Source organism: Gorilla gorilla, chromosome 4 (assembly GCF_029281585.2).
Source record: "Gorilla gorilla gorilla isolate KB3781 chromosome 4, NHGRI_mGorGor1-v2.1_pri, whole genome shotgun sequence".
In the NCBI taxonomy this organism is placed as follows: domain Eukaryota; kingdom Metazoa; phylum Chordata; class Mammalia; order Primates; family Hominidae; genus Gorilla; species Gorilla gorilla.
This window is the reverse complement of record NC_073228.2, coordinates 154,143,043-154,162,843: the sequence shown is the minus strand read 5'-3', so window position 1 is coordinate 154,162,843 and position 19,801 is coordinate 154,143,043. Positions and strand designations below refer to the sequence as shown.

General features: G+C 52.4%; 1 protein-coding gene across 1 annotated transcript; it reads left to right on the top strand.

Moving 5' to 3' along the window:
• The first annotated feature begins 6,655 nt into the window (after nt 1-6,655).
• ARSI (arylsulfatase family member I) lies at nt 6,656-13,274 on the top strand. The gene is made up of 2 exons (XM_004042810.5): nt 6,656-7,555; nt 11,005-13,274. Exons 1-2 carry the CDS (start codon nt 7,245-7,247, stop codon nt 12,401-12,403), a joined length of 1,710 nt encoding a protein of 569 aa, XP_004042858.2. The 5' UTR covers nt 6,656-7,244; the 3' UTR covers nt 12,404-13,274.
• The last annotated feature ends 6,527 nt before the right edge of the window (nt 13,275-19,801 follow it).

Genomic DNA, 19,801 nt, shown 5'->3' with positions numbered 1-19,801 from the left:
CATCTGGGTCTGAGAACATAGAAAGCCAGAGGAAGCCTCTGCCTCAAGGGGCTTTGGGACATCCTGAAGCTATTGGAGCAGGCAAGGGAGCCTCAAGGAGGGAATGGGAAGGGCAGGGGACAAGCCTGAGAGCGGCTTCCAAGATGGATCAATTCCCACTCAGTCCGGGAGGAGTGGAGCAGTGCTGGAGGCAGCTCCACCCAGCATCCCAGCATGGCAGGGGGTGGAGGGCGTCTCCCAGAGCATGCACTCATGTCACTCCTAGGCCCACTCGGACCTCTCAGGCCTCTGGGGCCCACTGCCAGGGCATTCCAGTGCATTGGGAGTGTTGGCATCTAACCACTGAAGTGCAGAGGGGACCCCATTCACAGGCTTGGTGACGGGAGAGCATATGGTGGGGACTTTAATGCAGCAGGCAATAGGTTTGACACCTATATTCAAATCATGGCCTTGACACTTTCTAGCTGTGTGACTTTGGGCAAGTTACTTACCCTTTCTGTGTTTCTCGGTTTCTCCATGGGCAAGATGCAGATAATGATAATAATTTTACCTACCTTATAGGTAGGTAAGAATTTAGTGAGATAATGGATATAAAGAGTTATGCATGGTACCTGGCACAGTAGATCTTCAATAAATGTAAGCTATTATATTATTATTATCACTTCCAAATTTCAATTTGGTATCGAGTCAGGTTTTTTTTTTAATTTATTTTTATTTCAGGCAGAGTCTCTTATCATTTGTGCTAAAAGCCAGTTTCTCCAAGTATAGTAGATGATGACAATGACAGCAGTAATAGTAGTGACGGGACCCATTTACCTTCCATATATCCAGTGACATTATGATGAAGAAGGAAGGCAAAGTTCTAGTGCCAAATGCCAGGCTAAACGCTTGAGCTTTTTATTTCAGGCAGCTAGTGGCTATTGAAATTTTGGAGGAGAATAACTTCATCAGGGAAATGTAGATTTTTGCCCTGAGGCTATACAGTTGTAGAAATAGAATCTAAGTATAACAACAACAAAGCTTAGTAACAAAAACAATAATAGCTACCATTTTCAGAGAGCTAATTGTATACCAGGCACTGTGCTAAGAGCTTCAGAAGCCTTGTCTGTTGTAATCCTCACAACAATCTTATGAGGTTATATATTTCTCCTTCTCCTCCTCCTCCTCCTCCTCCTCCTCCTCCTCCTCTTCTTCTTCTTCTTCCTCTCCCCCCCCATTTTACAAATAAGAAAACTGGGCACAGAGAGGTTAAGTCATGCAGCTAGCAAATGGCAGAGCTGGGCTAGAACACAGGCGATCTAGTTCTAGGAGTCTCACATTTAACCAGAACACGCTTTTTCCTTCCCTGAACCCTGGAAGGCCCTCGTGGTGGGGTTGGGGGGCAGCCTGCCACCCTCACTTTTGGGAGCCCCTCTGTTTGTCTGCATATGAGCACTGCCACTCTCTATTTGATTCTCTGGGACTTCACCTCTTTCTTTGAAAGTATGTGTGTGTTTGTGTGTATGTGTGTGTGGGGGGTGTTTGTATAAGAGAGAAACTGCAGCTGACCAGTGATGACAGAAGCCTCTGGACATCAAAGTGGGCAGAGCCCTGGATGGATGGGCTGGAGGCAGGCCTGGGTCCCATTAGGCTAATTCCTCTCAAGGTTGGAAGAGGCCAGGGCGGGAACTTCTGAGAACATGGAGAACAAGTCCTTTCATATGACCTCCCTTTGAGCAGGCCTTGGGGTGGGACCGGGGTCGGGTGGGTGGAGGGTGGGGAGTGTGTGGAGAGGTGAGGCCACAGTCAGGCTGGGCAAACAGATTGGGCAGCGGCTGTGAGCACAGAGCGCCCATTGTGTACCCAGAGCTCTGCTTTCAATAATCTTCTCGGAAGAATGTTTCATTGAGCGCCAGAGAAAGGAGCCATTGAAATGCCAGGGCTGGGCCCTATGAAGGGTTAAAGACAAGGAGGCCATGGGTACCTGGGCTCTTGCCACTCCTGGCTCAAAGACTTGATATAGGGATCCTGATCACTAAGACAAGGGCACTCAGTGAGACCACCCAGAGGTCTGGAAGCGAGGGTCAGAGGGGGGATGTATGTCTGCCCCAGAAAGGCTAAAGTAGGTGCCCCAGTATCAAGGAGGAAAACCCCTGTCTTCCCAGCACCATTTTGCCCAAGTAATACCCAAGAAGATGTTAGATACCTTCTCAGATACCCCTTCAGCCTGCCTTCTGTGGAGAGCAACCCATCGGGCAGACGTGTCTCTGCGTGGTCTTCCTGCGTGGACCCATACCATGGGTCCTGCAATCCATTCTCCACAATGCAGCCGTATGGCTTCCTTAAACACCTCTGGCCTTTCCATTAATCAGTAATTAATTATAATGAATGATGCTGAAGCAGAGAGTGTGGGAGTTACGGTAAGAGCCAGTGGTCACTAAACTAGGTGACCAAGGGAACATGTAGAGTTTTCTCTTCCAAACAGAAAGACCTGCTCATTAGAGGGATATGGCCTGGCTGTCAGAGAGGGCACCAGAGTGGGATTCTCTGCTTCCACACTGAGTCCCACGTGTCTTTGCCAGCTACTGAAGCTTGTGGGGCTTGAAGTGTGGGTAACACCATGCTGGCCTCAGTGGGCTGCACAGAGGAGGCAGAGGGTGGATGAGAGGGGCCTGCCACTGGGGAGGGAGGGCACTCTTGTTGGGCAGCTGAGAATGACCTCCAGCATCACCATGGAACCCGCTGAAGATGTTGCTGCCTCACTGAGCCTGTGTCTGCAGAGAGGATGTTCTGCAACTGAAGATGACCTTGCACTATGAACGGTTCATATTAACCATTTTGGATGGAAACCTTAAAAAACAGATGATGCCTTTCTGGCTCTCTTAAAAAGAGATCCTCAACTCTTAAAAAGAGATCTAAACTCACTTCTGTGCTGAACGGTGATTTGGCGATGTTTCTGGGTCTGTTCAGGTGAATATAGTTCTTGGCTCCTGCACCGATAAACCCCAAACTCCCAGGCTTTTGGAATTCATCAGTTTGAATTTTCGTTTATTCTTTTGTTTCTCCTTAATTTTTCACTGTGAAACATGTAAGCATATTTTGCTATAAAATAGGCAAGTGTCTCACTTTCTTATATATTCCATCTGAGCTGCTTCTAATATTCTCGGACTGGGAAAGGAAATGATTGGCCTTATAAGAATTGCGAATGAAGTAAGAGTCAGTAGACTTAAGAGTTAGGAAGGCCTGAGGAGCTCTCCTCTGAGTTAAGTGATTGAACTCTGTGATATTTTGAGTGTTCAGAGGCCTTCTATGTTTTCTTTTGGTCTTTGATTTGATCCAGCCTAGACAAATTGACCCCTAGAGAGAGACAGCATGCATAATTTATGCATAAGGTCTTTGCCAAGGGCAATAAATCAGAAGGAAATAATATTGGTACTTAGATAATTTTAGTTCAAAGATGGCCAAACATACACATATACCTAGCCACTAACATGCACACACACACACACACACACACACACACACATACACACGAATAGCAATGAGAGACAAAGCCACAAAACCAACTAACCCAGTTTTTCACTTTTATATCTCCGCTCCCTAAAAAGTTGTCTGGGAACAAGTGATTAAAATCGTAACATTTTCAAATGGGAAAGAGCTTTCAAAGTCCTTTCATTTTGCTCCCCTCTTTTTAGTTCAGGAATCTCTTCTGTTATCTCCTGGATAGACAGGCACTTTAACCCCCTTCTTGCATGGATCCAGTAATGGGAAGCTCAGTACTTTCTGAAGTCTGATTTCATCAATGGAAATCTGTGACAGGAAGTAACAAAACTACACCCTGCCACATCTGAAATGCATTTTGTATGCAGATATTAGGCTTTCTGTTGTGTTTTAATGTGGATGTCGTTTGGGGGTTAAGGGAGGAGAACACATCTGTGAGAATGGGGGGACAGATCTTTCCTGTGTGGGGTGGACATTCCTCTTGTCAATTGTCTTGGAAACAGCTGAGTTCTGAGACAGAAACTGAAAAGGCTAGTTTAGCTTGCTGGAGAGGGAACGTCTGTGTCTCTAAGTCTTAATTCTTGGGCCTGAACTTGAGACATGTTGGAGTTTTGAGAGTCTGTGTGGGTTGGGGTAGGGCTGATGGACATTGTCCCAGGGAAGAAGGCAGGTAAGCACCTTGTCTTGTAGAGAACACAAAGGGAAGATAAGTGAGCCAATCTTGAAAGCTATATGACCACGATTCACATTACACTTTGTGTTTATTCCCTCCTTGTCATCCTTGAGCCTTTGGAAATGTCTGGTTTAAATGTTCCAGCCTGGCCTAGCTGTGTAATGGCATCATTGGAATTGCTGAGGGTCAGTGTTTATTTCCCTAGAATGATAGAGGGAGGATAGTGCTCTCTGAGGCCTCTGTGGGTTTTGGTGATTATGGAGACTCTTAAGAAAAAAGTGAGTATTGAGGAACAAGAGTTGGGCCCGAAGTTCACCCACTCCCCTCCACATGGTGATTTACCAATCACTGTCATCCTTTTATTAAGCAGGTGGCCGGATTTCTTACAAAAGCAATCCCTTAAATTGGTCTGAAATCTGTTTTCCTGTAACTTTCACCCACAGGACTTAGTCCTTCCTCTCAAAAGCACAGAGAACAATCATCGTAACCATTCACATTCACCAAGTACTTACTGTGTGCTGGGCACTTTACTGAGCATTGTAGTAGATCTTATATATACTATTATCCCATTTTACAGATGAAGAAATTGAGGCTAAGGGAGGTCAAATAACTTGTGCAAGGCCAGACCCCAAATGAGTGGCAGGATTTGAACTCAAATAGTCTGATAGCAGAGCCCACTGTCTTGAATTCTGAAATACTACTTGTTTCAGTGACAGCTCCACAGAGGTCTGCCGCCTGTGATCTTTCCTCCCTGGGCCTTTTTTGATCCAGGTGGAACCCCCACCCCATCCCCTTGCTGCTTCTCTTTGTGCTTGGAGTAGAAGGGAGGCAGCCCTGCCCAGTTCCTTTTGCCCTGGGGTAATAGAAAGAATGCAAAACCCTAGTCCACCTGACCTCTGGTGACTTGTTCCACTTCGACACCCCAGGACAGACAGCCTTGTGGAAGCCTCTGGAAGCACCATTTTAGCAGCCTTCCCCTCAGGAGGCTGTATTTTTCCTGTCTGTCCTCAACATGTCTTCTGCCAGAACAACAAGCTCAGTTTTCCCTTCTGATAAATCTGGTCACCCTAAATATGGGGCTTTGAGCAAATGGGAGCGGCTGGCCCCACGCAGCCCTCATTTCAAAATGCAGATTCACACGGGCTGCTATTTTGGAGGTCTGGTTTCTTTCCCCACACGCAGTGGTTTTAAGTAAGAGGGAAGGGATCATGACAGAATCTTGGCAGGGGAAAGATGCTAGGAGAGAAGATGCACCTGGGCAGTCTTTGCTTCCCAAAGTCCCCAAACACTGGCCCTTCAAGAAGCTGGTTGGGGGGTGGGGGAACCAGGAAAGAGGGTCCATGGTAACATAACACTGGGAAATACAGCTTAACCAGCCCCTCCTGCAGATCAGCAGTGTGCATGTTAAACATTTGAAATCCTAGAAGTAAAGAAGCCTAACTGGTTTTGTTTAGCCCAGTTTTTCCATTTAAAAATGTAGCCTAGTAAAATTTTGCAAAACAATGATGCAGAGCAGAGCTTGCAAACCGGCACCGATGGTCTGATATATTCCTGGGAGAGGTCTGATTTGGCCTACAAAGTGCTTAAATTTTGCTTTCAATTAGTCACTAACATTTCACAATTGGAATAGTTCTCCTAATAGATAAAGAGGGTATTCCTCTTGAAAAATCAGAAGATCTGGAAACACTGGTCCGTATTCTTGCCTGACTGTAGTCAGCTGGAAGCCAGGCTGTGGTTTTTAACTTGCTGCAGCCCCTGTGTCTCCTTAGGGCAAGACAACTATCTCTTGCTCTACTCATTTATGATGCTCATCGGGTTCCAGAGTCCCCCAAGCTTGCCTTCTCTGGTGTGGAGGTTTCCTTGGGTAGGCTGGCCTAGGTGACCACTGGGGCCCATGCATCCATTCATTCATGCAACATATACTGATTGAGCTTATACTGTGTGCTGCACCCTGTGGATACGAGATGGATAAAACAGCCCCTGCCCTCTGGATTCCAGCGCTGGCATTCTAAGATTCTAGTTGGGAATTGCAGAACGAGGAGGAGGGAGGGATTGAGGAGAGGGGAGCTGGCAAGGCTACAACCAAGCTTCCTGACTTCCAGCCGCGGGGGCTTGCCAAAGTGCTTGCCATTCTCCATCGCTTTCTCTACCGGCTCACCGAAGGCAGCCGCCACTCCAACAGCCACGGTGAGCCTTAGAGACATAGCCACTGACTTGTTCTGTGACTTAGACGCGTTGAGGCTTATCTCCGGGCCTCAGTTTCTCCATCTGTAGAATGACCCGGTTGGACTAGGAAATGATGGGCTTTCCTTCCAGGGCTGGCACTCAGAGAGGCTAAGGCTCCATGATCGAGGAATGTCTGACCCAGCCATTCCGGAGCTGTTCCATCGAATTCCAAGCAGCCCCACTCCATCCTTTCCCCATCCCGGTCAGGGGCGGGCGCTGGAGCCAGCAGGCCGAGAGGGCCGGGGCTTCCCGCCCGGGAGGTGGAGCCGCTGCTTTGCGTCCCGCCCCTCCACCTGGGGCTCGGCCCGGCCCGGCAGATGTTACAACTTTTTCGAATTCTCTCCCGCCGTGTCCCCTCGACCCGCCCAACTCGTGCCTCCCTCCCCTTCCCCTCTGGGGTCCTGCCCACCTCCCTGCAGGGAGCTGGGCTGTTCTAGGGACTCCGGGTGGGGCGAGAGGCCGGGAAAGCAGAGGAGAGAGAAATTAGGAGGCGGGAGAAATCCAGGGCAAGAAGGAAGAGGGGAGTCAGAGGATGGTAGAGAGCACTTTTTGGAAGCTGCCACGCCGCGTCTCAGGCTGGCCGGGCTGAGCTGGGGAAGAGGGAGCAAAGGCGGCACAGGGCCTGCGCTTAGGCAGCGGGAGGCAGCTCGGCGCGGGCCTGACCTCCCCAGAGCGCCCCGCTGCGGCCGAGCAGATCCGGCCCAGCCGTCCGGCAGCCAGTCCCGGACCAGACACTGGGCCGTCCCCGGGGGGCGCTGAACTCCCTCGCAGCATCCGAGCCGGCGGGCCGGTGGTGCGCCCTGGGCGCGCGAGGTGGTGAGGCCCCAGGAGCCCGGCGCGCCGGGACGCGCGGGCCGGCTTGGCGATGCACACCCTCACTGGCTTCTCCCTGGTCAGCCTGATCAGCTTCGGCTACCTGTCCTGGGACTGGGCCAAGCCGAGCTTCGTGGCCGACGGGCCCGGGGAGGCTGGCGAGCAGCCCTCGGCCGCTCCGCCCCAGCCTCCCCACATCATCTTCATCCTCACGGACGACCAAGGCTACCACGACGTGGGCTACCATGGTTCAGATATCGAGACCCCTACGCTGGACAGGCTGGCGGCCAAGGGGGTCAAGTTGGAGAATTATTACATCCAGCCCATCTGCACGCCTTCGCGGAGCCAGCTCCTCACTGGCAGGTAGGCGTGGCTCAAGGCCCCGGGACTGGGCATCTAAACCCCAAATCAACCCAGTTGATAGATTTCTCCTGCCAGTACCACCCCATGCTGGGATCTGGGAAATCTCCTATTGGCTGTGTAATCATTAGTAAGTCCCTCGCCCTCTCTAGGCCTCAATTACCCTTCCTTTACACTGAATGGGCTTCATCATCTTTGAGGTCTTCTTGCTTTGATGTTCCAGGACACTCACATTCCACACAACGTGGAGACATCTGGTCATCCCTTTGTTAGAGGAACATGGCAGCCTCTGACATTTACTGCTGCTTCTATTTATGGACCCCGAGACCCTGAGCAAGTCATTTAATTTCTCTAAGCCTCAGTTTTCTTGTCCGTAAAATGGAGCGAAGAACAGTTTTCATCTTGAAAAGGAGTGGCAAAGTTGGAATGAGTTGTGTGTAACCTGCTTGGCTGTCAATATATGGCAGCCTCTATGTCTCCTGAGAGATTCAGGTCCCCATACTGCTTGATGAATACATTGGGAGAAGACCAAGGAATTGATAGGTGGAAGAGAAAGACACATAGGATACCATGACCTGTGTAGCCTTAGGGTGGTTACTTCATTTCTCTGAGCCTCTGTTTTTTCATCTGCAAAATCCTCCTAAGTTGGCTTGGAGCCCCAAGTAGACATGCTGCTTCCTCCACAAGGAAATGTCCACAGGCGAGGCAGCAGGATTACAGGATTAAAAGAGCAGGGAAACAGGAGGTGGGGATATGGAAGGCAAACTCTGGCCACTTATGAGAAAATCCTTTGGCAGTGCTGAAGCTAATTCTCCTTGGATGGGGTCCAAGGCATGCTTTCTCCCAAGTTCCACCCAAGAGCCACTAATGTGATCTCAGGAACCAGAAGCCTTAGTCTCCCTGTTTCTTAGTCTCACTATTTCTTGGATGGGAGAAATTGAGGCAAGGACTCAGGGAGGGCCTAGTTTGGTGCCCGTGCCCAACTTCAGGGTCTGTGGGAGATAGGATTGAGAGGCCAGTTGGCGGGGGTCCTGGAGCTGGGCATCAAATGGTGTCCTTTCTTCCTTCGATCTGGCACCCAGCGTTTAGATCCAGGAATCAGAAGGAGAACAGAAGAAAGAAGGAGGGGTGTGGGGTGTGTGTGGGTTGGGGTGGTGGTGCATGCAGGTTGGTGGTGTAGTGGTGAAGACCAATGTTGACCTGCAGAAGAGGGTGGAGGAGTCTGCATTCCCAAGAGTTATACACAACTTAGCGTTTCTGTCCTAAGAGGTGACTTTTGGTTTAAGTAGCGGAATGAGCAGACAGCAGCAGGGCAGTGCTCCAGTCCCCTGATCTGCGAAGCTAACTGAACGTGGCCGACCAGTGCCTGCCCTCCACCCCCTGCAGCTGGCTCCATCTCATTGATGCTTACAGCCCTCGTTAGTGTTTGTTAACACATCCAGTTGTGTTTTGTGACACTGGAGAGAGGCAAAGTTTCTCTTGTGACTCACTTGCAGGTGGGCTTTGATGACTCTTAGCTGGCCCATCCGCTTTACAAGCCAGCACTCCACAGCACCCCACCTCTATGAAGACAGGCCCAGTTGGGACTCAGGGCCCTAGGGCGCTTCTCATATCAAATCCAATAATTTATTAGCTTGATTGAGGCCTGGAGAGGCTGTTATCACCAAAAGATTTTGAGCATGACTTGAGTGGACCCGGGTTCAAAGCTTAGCTCCACTGCTTGTCAGCTGTCTGAACTTGGGTCATTGCTGCACTTTTGGGGGACTTGGTTTTGTCATCTGTAGAATGGGGGTGGTAATAGACTTCCCTGTAGGTTTTTAAAATGAGAGTTAAATGAGATAATGTATGCGTATGGCACATAGTGTTAAAAATGGCGGTAGTAGCTAATTATAGCTAACAACAATAACAGCTTTAAGATAAGGAAACCAAAACAGAAACTCACTCCTGTGCTCTGGTTAAAGATGTCAGGTATTCAGGGCTTGGCTTAATTTGGATGCCTGGGGGTGAGAAAAAGGTGTGGGATTTTAACATACTTGTGAAGTTCCAGGCTTCTTATTTACTCTGGGACTTTCAAGACTTGAGTAAAGGCAAGACACCATAAGCAGATCACATGGGAGCCTTGACCACAGAAGGGGGAAGATGGGATATGAATGGATAAATGAGGAATTCAGGATTTGCCTAGCCATTTACTCCTGCCTCAGGGTGAGAGCCTGGATCAAGGGGTCATATGAGCTCACAGGCAGGCACTTGGGAGCTGGTCTTAAAAAACTGGGAAACTAGACGAGTCTTAGAAATTTCCCATTTCAACCAACTCCTATACGGGAGCAAACTGAGGCCCCCATGTGGGAAGAGATACGGCAGCCCAGTTTGCTGAAAAAGAGTCCCTGCTTAGACTCTGCTTGGATTTATGTTCAAGTCCTGGCTCTGTTCCTGACCACTGAGTGACCTCGGTTAAGGCCCTTCCCCTTCCCTTAAAAAGACCTTACGTCCTTTTTAAGATGAGGTGAGTAAACTAGAGAATGAATTGGGTCCCTTCTGGCTCTAAAACCCTCTTGAGTGTCATTCATTCATTCATTTCATAAATAATTGAGTGCTCTTTGAACATCACTTGGGTGCTAGGAACAGAAGGTTGAATAAAGGACAGTCCCATCACATGTCACTGGGCGCAAGAGCATGTGCAGACGAGTATAATCCCACGGCCAAGTAAGAAAACGATGGCGTGTACTAAATGCTAGGGGAACCCAGAAGCAAAAGTGACTAATTCTTTGGGAGAGTTGTGAAAGACCTTATAGCATGGATAACATTTGGACTGAGCTTTGAAGAGTGAGTAAGAGTTTGCCTGGGAAAGCAGGGCTTGCTCTAGGCCCCAGTGCAAGTTAATAGCTTAGAGCTTAGGGATTCCGAAGTCTGGAGTCAGACTGCTTGGGTTATAAATCCCACTCCAACTACTAGCCGTGTGAGTCACTGGGCAACTAATTTAATTTACCAAGCCTCAGTTCCCTTATTTGGAAAAGGGGAACAATAATATGTACCTCTGAATTTGTGGTGAGGAATAAGAAAGATAATTCACATAAGAGGATTAGTGTAATGCCAAGCTCACAGTGAGTGCTCGGTATTAGCTATTATTATTGTCATTATTACCCTGGGTTCAACTTTTAACTCTCCAACTTCCTAGCTGTGTGATCTTGGGTGAGTGGCTTAGCCATTCTGAGCTTCAATCTCCTCATCTGTAAAATGACAATATGATCTACTTCCAGTGATTTTGAGGAGTCGATGAGATAACGCATTTGAGGTGCTTAGCACAGTAGATAATACCTGGTGGTTACTGTTATTATTTTTGCTGGTAGTGCTGGGACCACAGCCCACCTCACAGTGGTACTGGGGACTGGATGGCCAGAGCAATGGTCTGTAGCTTACCTGTGCCTTCTGTGCCTTCCCCTCCTCTCCACCAGGTACCAGATCCACACAGGACTCCAGCATTCCATCATCCGCCCACAGCAGCCCAACTGCCTGCCCCTGGACCAGGTGACACTGCCACAGAAGCTGCAGGAGGCGGGTTATTCCACCCATATGGTGGGCAAGTGGCACCTGGGCTTCTACCGGAAGGAGTGTCTGCCCACCCGTCGGGGCTTCGACACCTTCCTGGGCTCGCTCACGGGCAATGTGGACTATTACACCTATGACAACTGTGATGGCCCAGGCGTATGCGGCTTCGACCTGCACGAGGGTGAGAATGTGGCCTGGGGGCTCAGCGGCCAGTACTCCACTATGCTTTACGCCCAGCGCGCCAGCCATATCCTGGCCAGCCACAGCCCTCAGCGTCCCCTCTTCCTCTATGTGGCCTTCCAGGCAGTACACACACCCCTGCAGTCCCCTCGTGAGTACCTGTACCGCTACCGCACCATGGGCAATGTGGCCCGGCGGAAGTACGCGGCCATGGTGACCTGCATGGATGAGGCTGTGCGCAACATCACCTGGGCCCTGAAGCGCTACGGTTTCTACAACAACAGTGTCATCATCTTCTCCAGTGACAATGGTGGCCAGACTTTCTCGGGGGGCAGCAACTGGCCACTCCGAGGACGCAAGGGCACTTATTGGGAAGGTGGCGTGCGGGGCCTAGGCTTTGTCCATAGTCCCCTGCTCAAGCGAAAGCAACGGACAAGCCGGGCACTGATGCACATCACTGACTGGTACCCGACCCTGGTGGGTCTGGCAGGTGGTACCACCTCAGCAGCCGATGGGCTGGATGGCTATGACGTGTGGCCGGCCATCAGCGAGGGCCGGGCCTCACCACGCACGGAGATCCTGCACAACATCGACCCACTCTACAACCATGCCCAGCATGGCTCCCTGGAGGGCGGCTTTGGCATCTGGAACACCGCTGTGCAGGCTGCCATCCGCGTGGGTGAGTGGAAGCTGCTGACAGGAGACCCCGGCTATGGCGATTGGATCCCGCCGCAGACACTGGCCACCTTCCCGGGTAGCTGGTGGAACCTGGAACGAATGGCCAGTGTCCGCCAGGCCGTGTGGCTCTTCAACATCAGTGCTGACCCTTATGAACGGGAGGACCTGGCTGGCCAGCGGCCTGATGTGGTCCGCACACTGCTGGCTCGCCTGGCGGAATATAACCGCACAGCCATCCCGGTACGCTACCCAGCTGAGAACCCCCGGGCTCATCCTGACTTTAATGGGGGTGCTTGGGGGCCCTGGGCCAGTGATGAGGAAGAGGAGGAAGACGAAGGGAGGGCTCGAAGCTTCTCCCGGGGTCGTCGCAAGAAAAAATGCAAGATTTGCAAGCTTCGGTCCTTTTTCCGTAAACTCAACACCAGGCTAATGTCCCAACGGATCTGATGGTGGGGAGGGAGAAAACTGTCCTTTAGAGGATCTTCCCCACTCCGGCTTGGCCCTGCTGTTTCTCAGGGAGAAGCCTGTCACGTCTCCATCTACAAGGAGTTGGAGGGTGTAGAGTCCCTTGGTTGAACAGGGTAGGGAGCCTGGTTAGGAGTGGGTGGGAATAAACCAGACTGGGATGCCTGTGTCTCAGTCCTGCCTCCTCACAGACTTGCTCTGTGACCTCAGGTGACCCACATGAGCTTTTGGCCTCAGTTTCCTCATCTGTAAAATGAGCTCTAATGACTTTGTGACTCTTTGGTGTGGCCCTGGAGCCTGGGACCACGGTGGAGTTCCTGGCCGGCCTTGCCACTTGACAACTCCTTTAAGGCTTCCCCCTTAACACGGGATCCCTGTGGTGGTGTTTGGGAGTTGCCTGGAGGCAACTCCAAGCCTGGCCCCCAGCTGAAGCATGGAAATCTGGCTGCTCTCTACAGGGACCCCCAAGCGCTGTGGGTGGAGGGCAGGGGTCGGGGGGGTTGACCTTCCTGGGTCTTCACATGGCCTAGGCCAGTCCTCGGGTCAGACTGGTGTCAGGCACCGTGGTGCAAAATTCCTCTTCTGGCCCCTCCAGTACCCAGAGAAACTGGCTGGGCCATTAACTGCTGCAGCACCAAGGGTGGTAGAAAGAGCTGTGAAGAGCCCCCAAACCAGTACCAGGACACCTGGGTTCTCCTGTGACCTGGGGCACAGTTCTTGCCCTCTAGGCCTTGATTTCCCCACCTGCAAGTGGGGATGCTAGCCCTGGCTCTGCCTCCTTCATGAGGCTCTGGAAGACTGGCCAAGGTTGTGGAGGAGCTTGTGAACTTGATTAAAGTGTCGTAACGTGGAAGTGAGGGATGCAGTGCTGTCTGACTATGAGCATGTGTGGGTGTGTGCATGTGTGTCCTGGGGGCAGGTATGAGCTCACGGTCGCCCGAGTGAACAGGAGAGGAGGTGGACAGCCTGGCTAGGAGGTGGGGGAATGGGAGTCCTGCCACAGACCCACTATGTGACCTCAGGCACATCCCTGACCCTCTCTGGGCCTCAACATCCCACTATGTTCAGTGATGATCTAAGAGCACTTCCCATTTGGCCATTCTGGGCTAGTGTGCATGTGTGTGTGTTGGGGTGGGGGGCAGGCTGAGTGGTAGCGAGGAGGCCACGGGTGTTGCAGAGCCTGCCTGCCGCCTAGCGCGCCTCCATCCGCACACTGCGTTCTGCATATCTCCCTTCAGGTTCCAGTCGGCGCAGTGTGTGTAGGCGAAAGCCCTGCTGTGAATTTTGAAAATAGTTATTTTTGTCACTGGCAAAGGAGGCCTGTTAGGACTCATCAGCTTGTGGATGAGCAGGATGGGTGGGGTGGGGTGGGTGCGGTATGTGTTCAGGTATTGGTTACAGAGCTCCATCCCCACTGCAGATGTGGCTGAGTCCAGGAGTGAGGGTCTGGCCTGAGGCTGTTGGGTGGAGGTGACCATTCATGCTCTAGGCCCCTTCCTCCTGGCCCTATTCTTTTTACCCCTTATCACCTCCCCCAACTAGCATCTTTTCCTGCCTCTATGATGTTGATGCCCAGCTGTGTCATGGGGCAGGAGCCAGGACAGGCAGAGGCCTCTGGATTCCAGTGACCTCCAGCATTTCAGTCTGCTCAGGAGGGAGGCTCTGAAGCAGTAAGTCACCTGTTAGGGCGGTGGCCCAGGCCTGACACACCCTGGGAGATGAGCTGTCCATAGTTCGCCCACTCCTCAGGGTACTCTAGCTCTGCTGGGTGCTTGTCCCAGCTGTGTGGGTGGGGCCTTTCCAGGGTGGCATGGAGCCAAGGCTTCCCTGCTGCTCCAGGCTTGCACGAGTTGTATGGAGGCCTCTCCTGTGCCTGCTGAGTCAGCCCTGCCCGAGGCCTACCCTCCAGCTCCAGCCCCCACTTCTCTCCCGGGGCCCCTGCCCTTTGGCACCACAAGTGCAGGACCGTGAATGGCCCTTTCTGCTGTCCCCTAATCACTGAGGCTTACTGCCTGTGACCAACCTAAACCAAGAAAGACCAGCTGGGGAGGGGGCTGGCACCTGTTCCTGGTGCCCTGAGAAGGAGACTTGACCCCAGGTCTTGGTCCAGTCTCAAATCCAGCCCAGAGCTTGCCTAGCTGAGTCCTACCCAACCCAGCGCTCAGCAAACAGCCCGGTGGCCCCACGCAAGCTTGAGCCTGCAACCTGGTCTAGAGGAGCTGGCGGCTGGCCTAGGCCTGAGATTGGTGGAGGGTCTTGGGTGCCCCAGAGCACTCAAGCACTACGATAACAGGCTCAGCCTGTGGTGACTTCTGCTTTTCCCAGCAATCAGCATGGCTCCTGCCAGCCCCCTCCCATCTCCTGTGGCCCAAGTTTCCTCCAGCCGGGGCACCTGGGTCTGGACTCTGTGCCAGGCCGCCAACTGGCACTGCCAGGCGGTTGCTCGTACCATTTGAGCACCTGTGCTTGTGGGGAGGGAAGGGAGGGCAGATCAGAGGCAGCTCCGGTCCCTCGGGCCACAGATCTGGGGAAGTGGAGCCCAGAGATGCCTGGTGAGACCCCCTGTTTCTTCCTTGGCTGCACCAGATGGCAGCTGATCTGCCAGCTGTAGGGGCCAGAGCCAGGGGGCAGCCTGTCCAAGCTGGGCCCTGCCAGTGGAGTCCTGGGCTCTGGTAACCCATTCCCCAAGGGCCAAGTGATAGCCCCATACCTGGATGGAGGGCCAGTGCTCTGGGCTCCATCTTTCTCAGGAGGAAGTGGAGGTTCTGCTGGGGAGACCTCCTGCAAGCTCTTCCAGGACTCGAACTCAGGTCCTCTAACTGCAAGGAGTGCTATGCAGCCCTCGGCCCAGTAGCCATTGTCCTCTGTCCCATGGCTCTCTGCTTCACTCTCCCCTGCAAGAGTGCCTCCTGTGTGGGAGACCTCAGGGACAGTGCTGCTCCTTGATCCCTGACTTCCCCCACTTCTTCATGTAGGCCTAGCCTTACTTACTGCAATGAATGAACCCAATCTCCCTCCACCCAGACCCTCAGCAGGACCATTTCTCTCTTGGCCCACTTTCCACCAATTCTGCCCCCCATGCTCACTGCCCTTAGTGGGACAGGCCCTGTGGGGACCCTTTGGATGGCATGCTTTCTGTGGTGCCTGCCCAGGCCCTGCAGGACCCTGGGGCACTTGGGCATATGTGTGTGAGCACATATGTGTGTGGGCTGTGGAAGGTGGGATTTGAGTCAGCTGTCACAATGCCACTGGGGCTACAATCACCCATGCAGGAACCCAGCCCTGGTCACTTTTCATCCCTTCTGTCTCTGTGGGGCACTGCCTGTGTTCATGTGCCAATCCCTATTCTGGCATGTCAGGACTGGGTTCAGCAACCTCCAGGGCTCCCACCCCTGGCAACCAGCCCATAGCATGCAGGCCTGCTCTCGAATGCCACACGCGTGTTGCAGATGGGGGCACACGTGCTGCCTCTCGTGTCTGCTTTGGCCCTGGGGAGTGGGGAGTTTGGCAGGAACAGTCCCCCTCCTGTAATCATCGGCTCATTCTCTCAGCGCCACAGAGGCACGGCTGGCTCCTCAGTGCCCGCCACCACCGGGCACAGCTGCTAGCCTCGCGGGCTCAGGGGAGGTGGTGAATTAGCAGTCATGCCTTCTCAGCAGAGTGGCTATTACCCTCAGGAAGGTGGGGGGTGCCTGTCCGAGGCAGTGCCCACACTGCTGAGCTAGGCTCTGGAAGGCTCAGAGGGGTGTGTGTGTGTGCTCATGTGTAAGACTTTCAGAGGGGACTTCTTCCTCTTCTCCCTCCTCTTCGTCTCTCTTCCGCCTCTCCAGCCATCTCTCTGCTATCTGGATCTGCAGCCCTCAACTTGCCCATCCCCCAGGACCGCATGCACAGTGTAGGCCAGCAGGGGAGGGAGAGAAGAGTGACAGAAAGAGAGGGAGCTGGAAACCAGAAAGGAAGTAAAAAGGATGAGAAAGACGGAGAACCGAGAAGGAAGGATGCAAAGGAGGGAAGAGGAAAAATGAGGAAGAGGGGAGGGCAAGAGGAGAAAAGAAAGGAGAGTGGAAAGGAGAGATGGAAGTAGGGAAGAAAGAGATGACAGGAGCGGGGCTGTGCTGGCCCTGCTCCCAGCAGCCACAGAGGCTGCCCCCGTGGTCCACATCACATACAGGGAGAGAGGTGGCCATCTTCCTGCCTCCATTCCTTCACACCTTCCTCTGAGGGACCTGATGCCAGGGTCTTCCCCACGTGCTCTGCTCACTTCTGAGCATGCTCCATTTCATCAGTGGGAATGGAGAGAGGAAACAGGCGTCAGGCCAGCACCCAGCCACGCAGGACTGTCCCAGTTTGGAACATTAGATTTCCATTAATACAGCCTCATAATCTCACAGCATAGTTGCTTTTTTGTTTTACTGTGAATTTTTAAAACAGTATCATCATTCCTTTGGCACCCGATGAGCTGGAGAGCCTTGTGGTTCCTCTCCTTCTAGCTCTAGTTCTTTGTTCTACAGAAATTGCTGCAAACTAGGCTTAGACAAGGTGATTTCCAAACCATGAGCTAAACTCCAGTGCAGACTAAGGGAACAGTGCCCTGAAGTGCCGGGACTTGAGATGATGGTGTGTGCTTCCGTGATTCAGGGAGTGGTGTGTGAGGGGAGAGGACTTTTGAGTTTCTTGATTATAATTTCCCATTTATTGAGCATTTATAGTGTCAGCCACTGTGCTTGTCTCATTTAATCTACAGAACAGCCTGGAGGTAGGGAATATTATTGACCCAATTATGCAGATGAAGACACAGAGGCACAGAGAAGTTAGGATATTCATCCAAAATCACATAGCCCGTAAGTCGTGGAGTCACCCTAACTACTACACTGCCTCTCCTGTCCCTGTGCAATGGCAGGTGGCCTCGGTGGTCACTAAGGGCTCTTCCAGCACTTTCTTGTGTGGAAGCCATCCCCTCCTGGGGGACAGGCTAGAGGGTCTGGGGCAGGAGGGTAGCAGTGCAGCCCTCCCCCACCCTCCCCACATAGGCCTGTAGCTTGGCCACCGTGTTCTGTGCCCTGCCTGCTGCCCACTGGCTGTGCGGCCCCCAGGCATAGGCCTCTCCACTCTGCCTCTGAATTGCAACGTTGGCGGCAGAAGCGGGAAGCATATTGTGCGCAGAAACAAAACTGAGTGGTTCTCCCTTTTTCCGAAGGTGGTAATGGTGCAATTAGTGGCTAAGCCATTACCCCCCTCCTCCCTTGCTCACTTCCCCTCTTCCCCTCTGCCGCCCTCCCTCTCCCACCCTCCCTCTCCTCTCCTGGGAACAGTGGCTGAATGGGAGAACTCACCCTTTATTCTCCCCCACAGCCCACTCCCAGGAAGAAGGGCAGAATGGGAGGGTTATCCGGATGTCTCCAGGGGGCCCCTGCAAGTAGGGTAGTGAGTCAGGGACTTCGTGGGGTTGGAGAATACCAACAAGCAGATAACATGTCCTGCAAGTGAGAGGACTAGCAAGGCAATGTGGAGGTTCAGAGCGGGTGGGCTAGAATCCCTGAGGGTCTGGATGCCTGGATCCTTTTATCCAACCCATGCTCACTGGGGGCAGGTGCTGGCATGAAGCCTCTGCCCATCAAGCTGCGAAATGGGCCAAGGCACCCTTTTTCCTCAGTGGAGAGGGGAAGGTGTATGCAGGGTCTGAGATGCCAAGCCCAAGCTAGAGTGATGGGGTGGTCACGGGCCAGCCTTAAACCTTCATTTTCCTCCTCTAGAGCCTAGAAAGAGGCCTCCTATTTGCATAGTTCCCAAAGGCCTTCACAGCCCTTAACCCACTCCATCTCCACAGCCTTCCCCTGCAGGGCATCTTCATTCCCCTGTTGTGTAGAAAAGGAGCTGGAGGCTCAGAGAGGGTGAGTGACTTGCCCGTGATCACTCAGCTAATAAATGTCCAAAGGCCGGGCATGGTGCCTCACACCTGTAATCCTAGCACTTTGGGAGGCTGAGGCGGGTGGATTGCCTGAGCTCAGGAGTTTGAGACCAGCCTGGGTAACATGGTGAAACCTTGTCTGTACTAAAACACAAAAAATTAGCCAGGTGTGGTGGTGTGCGCCTGTAGTCCCAGCTACTTGGGAGGCTGAGGCAGGAGAATCGCTTGAACTCAGGAGACGGAGGCTTCGGTGAGCCGAGATTGCACCACTGTACTCCAGCCTGGGTGACAGAGCAAGACTCTGTCTCCAAAATAAATAAATAAATAAATAAATAAAATAATAAATGTCCAAGAATCAGAGCTCAAACTCAGATCCTTAGTCTTAAACTCCAGTCCCTTTTCTTCCTAACTCCAAGATCTTAGAGGAAGATCTTGTGGCTGTAGGTATGGCTGATGCCCTGAAGAGTTGAAGTTGGCAGGGAAGGTGCCCACAAAATTTTGGATTGAAGATTTCATGGCAAGTCTCTGGCCAGTGGCCTAGCCCGGGTAAGCCATGCCATGCTCACCTCCCCACAGCCCCCTCTCGCCTTTTTTTTTTTCTTTTTTTTTTACCTTGACTGGAAGCACAAGCAGAAACTGGGACATGAGCACCAGGAGACCAGATTTCCATGGTCCCGTTGGGGGCATGGGGTTGGGGAGAGGTTGCAGAGGAGGGCTCTGGAGGGGAGCAACTGTCACAGCTGTGAGAGGTGGGGGTGAGCAGGCAGTCAGGGCTGTTCCCTCCAGAATCCTGGAGTGTCCTCTGCACTTCTGCACCAAGCTGGAGTGCTAGTGTGATGGACAAGGTGGTAAGAGAGCTAAAAGAGCACGAGCATAACAAGAAAGACAGAGGCAGAAGCAAAAAAAAAAAAAAAAAAAAAAAAATACAGAGGGCAACAGAGAGACAGTAACAGAGACTACAGTGATCCACAGAGGGAGAGCCATCCCTGTGAATTAGCCATCGTTTCCCTGTAAACCTTAGAACCCAGCTGTTGCCAGGGCAACGGGGCAATACCTGTCTCTCTAGAGATGAAGTTGCCAGGGTAACTGCATCCTGTCATTCCTTCCTGGGGACCATCCGGAATGCGGCACCCACTGGCTGTTACCATGGCAACTGCCTTTTTGCCCCACTTAATCCCATCCCGTCTGCTACAAGGGCCCCACAGTTGGAGGTGGGGGAGGTGGGAAGAGAAAAGATCACTTGTGGACAAAGTTTGTTCTATTCCACCTCCTCCAGGCCCTCCTTGGGTCCATCACCCCAGAGGTGCTGGGTACATCCCACCCCCAGGCCCACACAGGCTTGCAGTATTGTGTGCGGTATGGTCAGGGCGTCCGAGAGCAGGTTTCGCAGTGGAAGGCAGGCAGGTGTTGGGGAGGCAGTTACCGGGGCAACGGGAACAGGGCGTTTCGGAGGTGGTTGCCATGGGGACCTG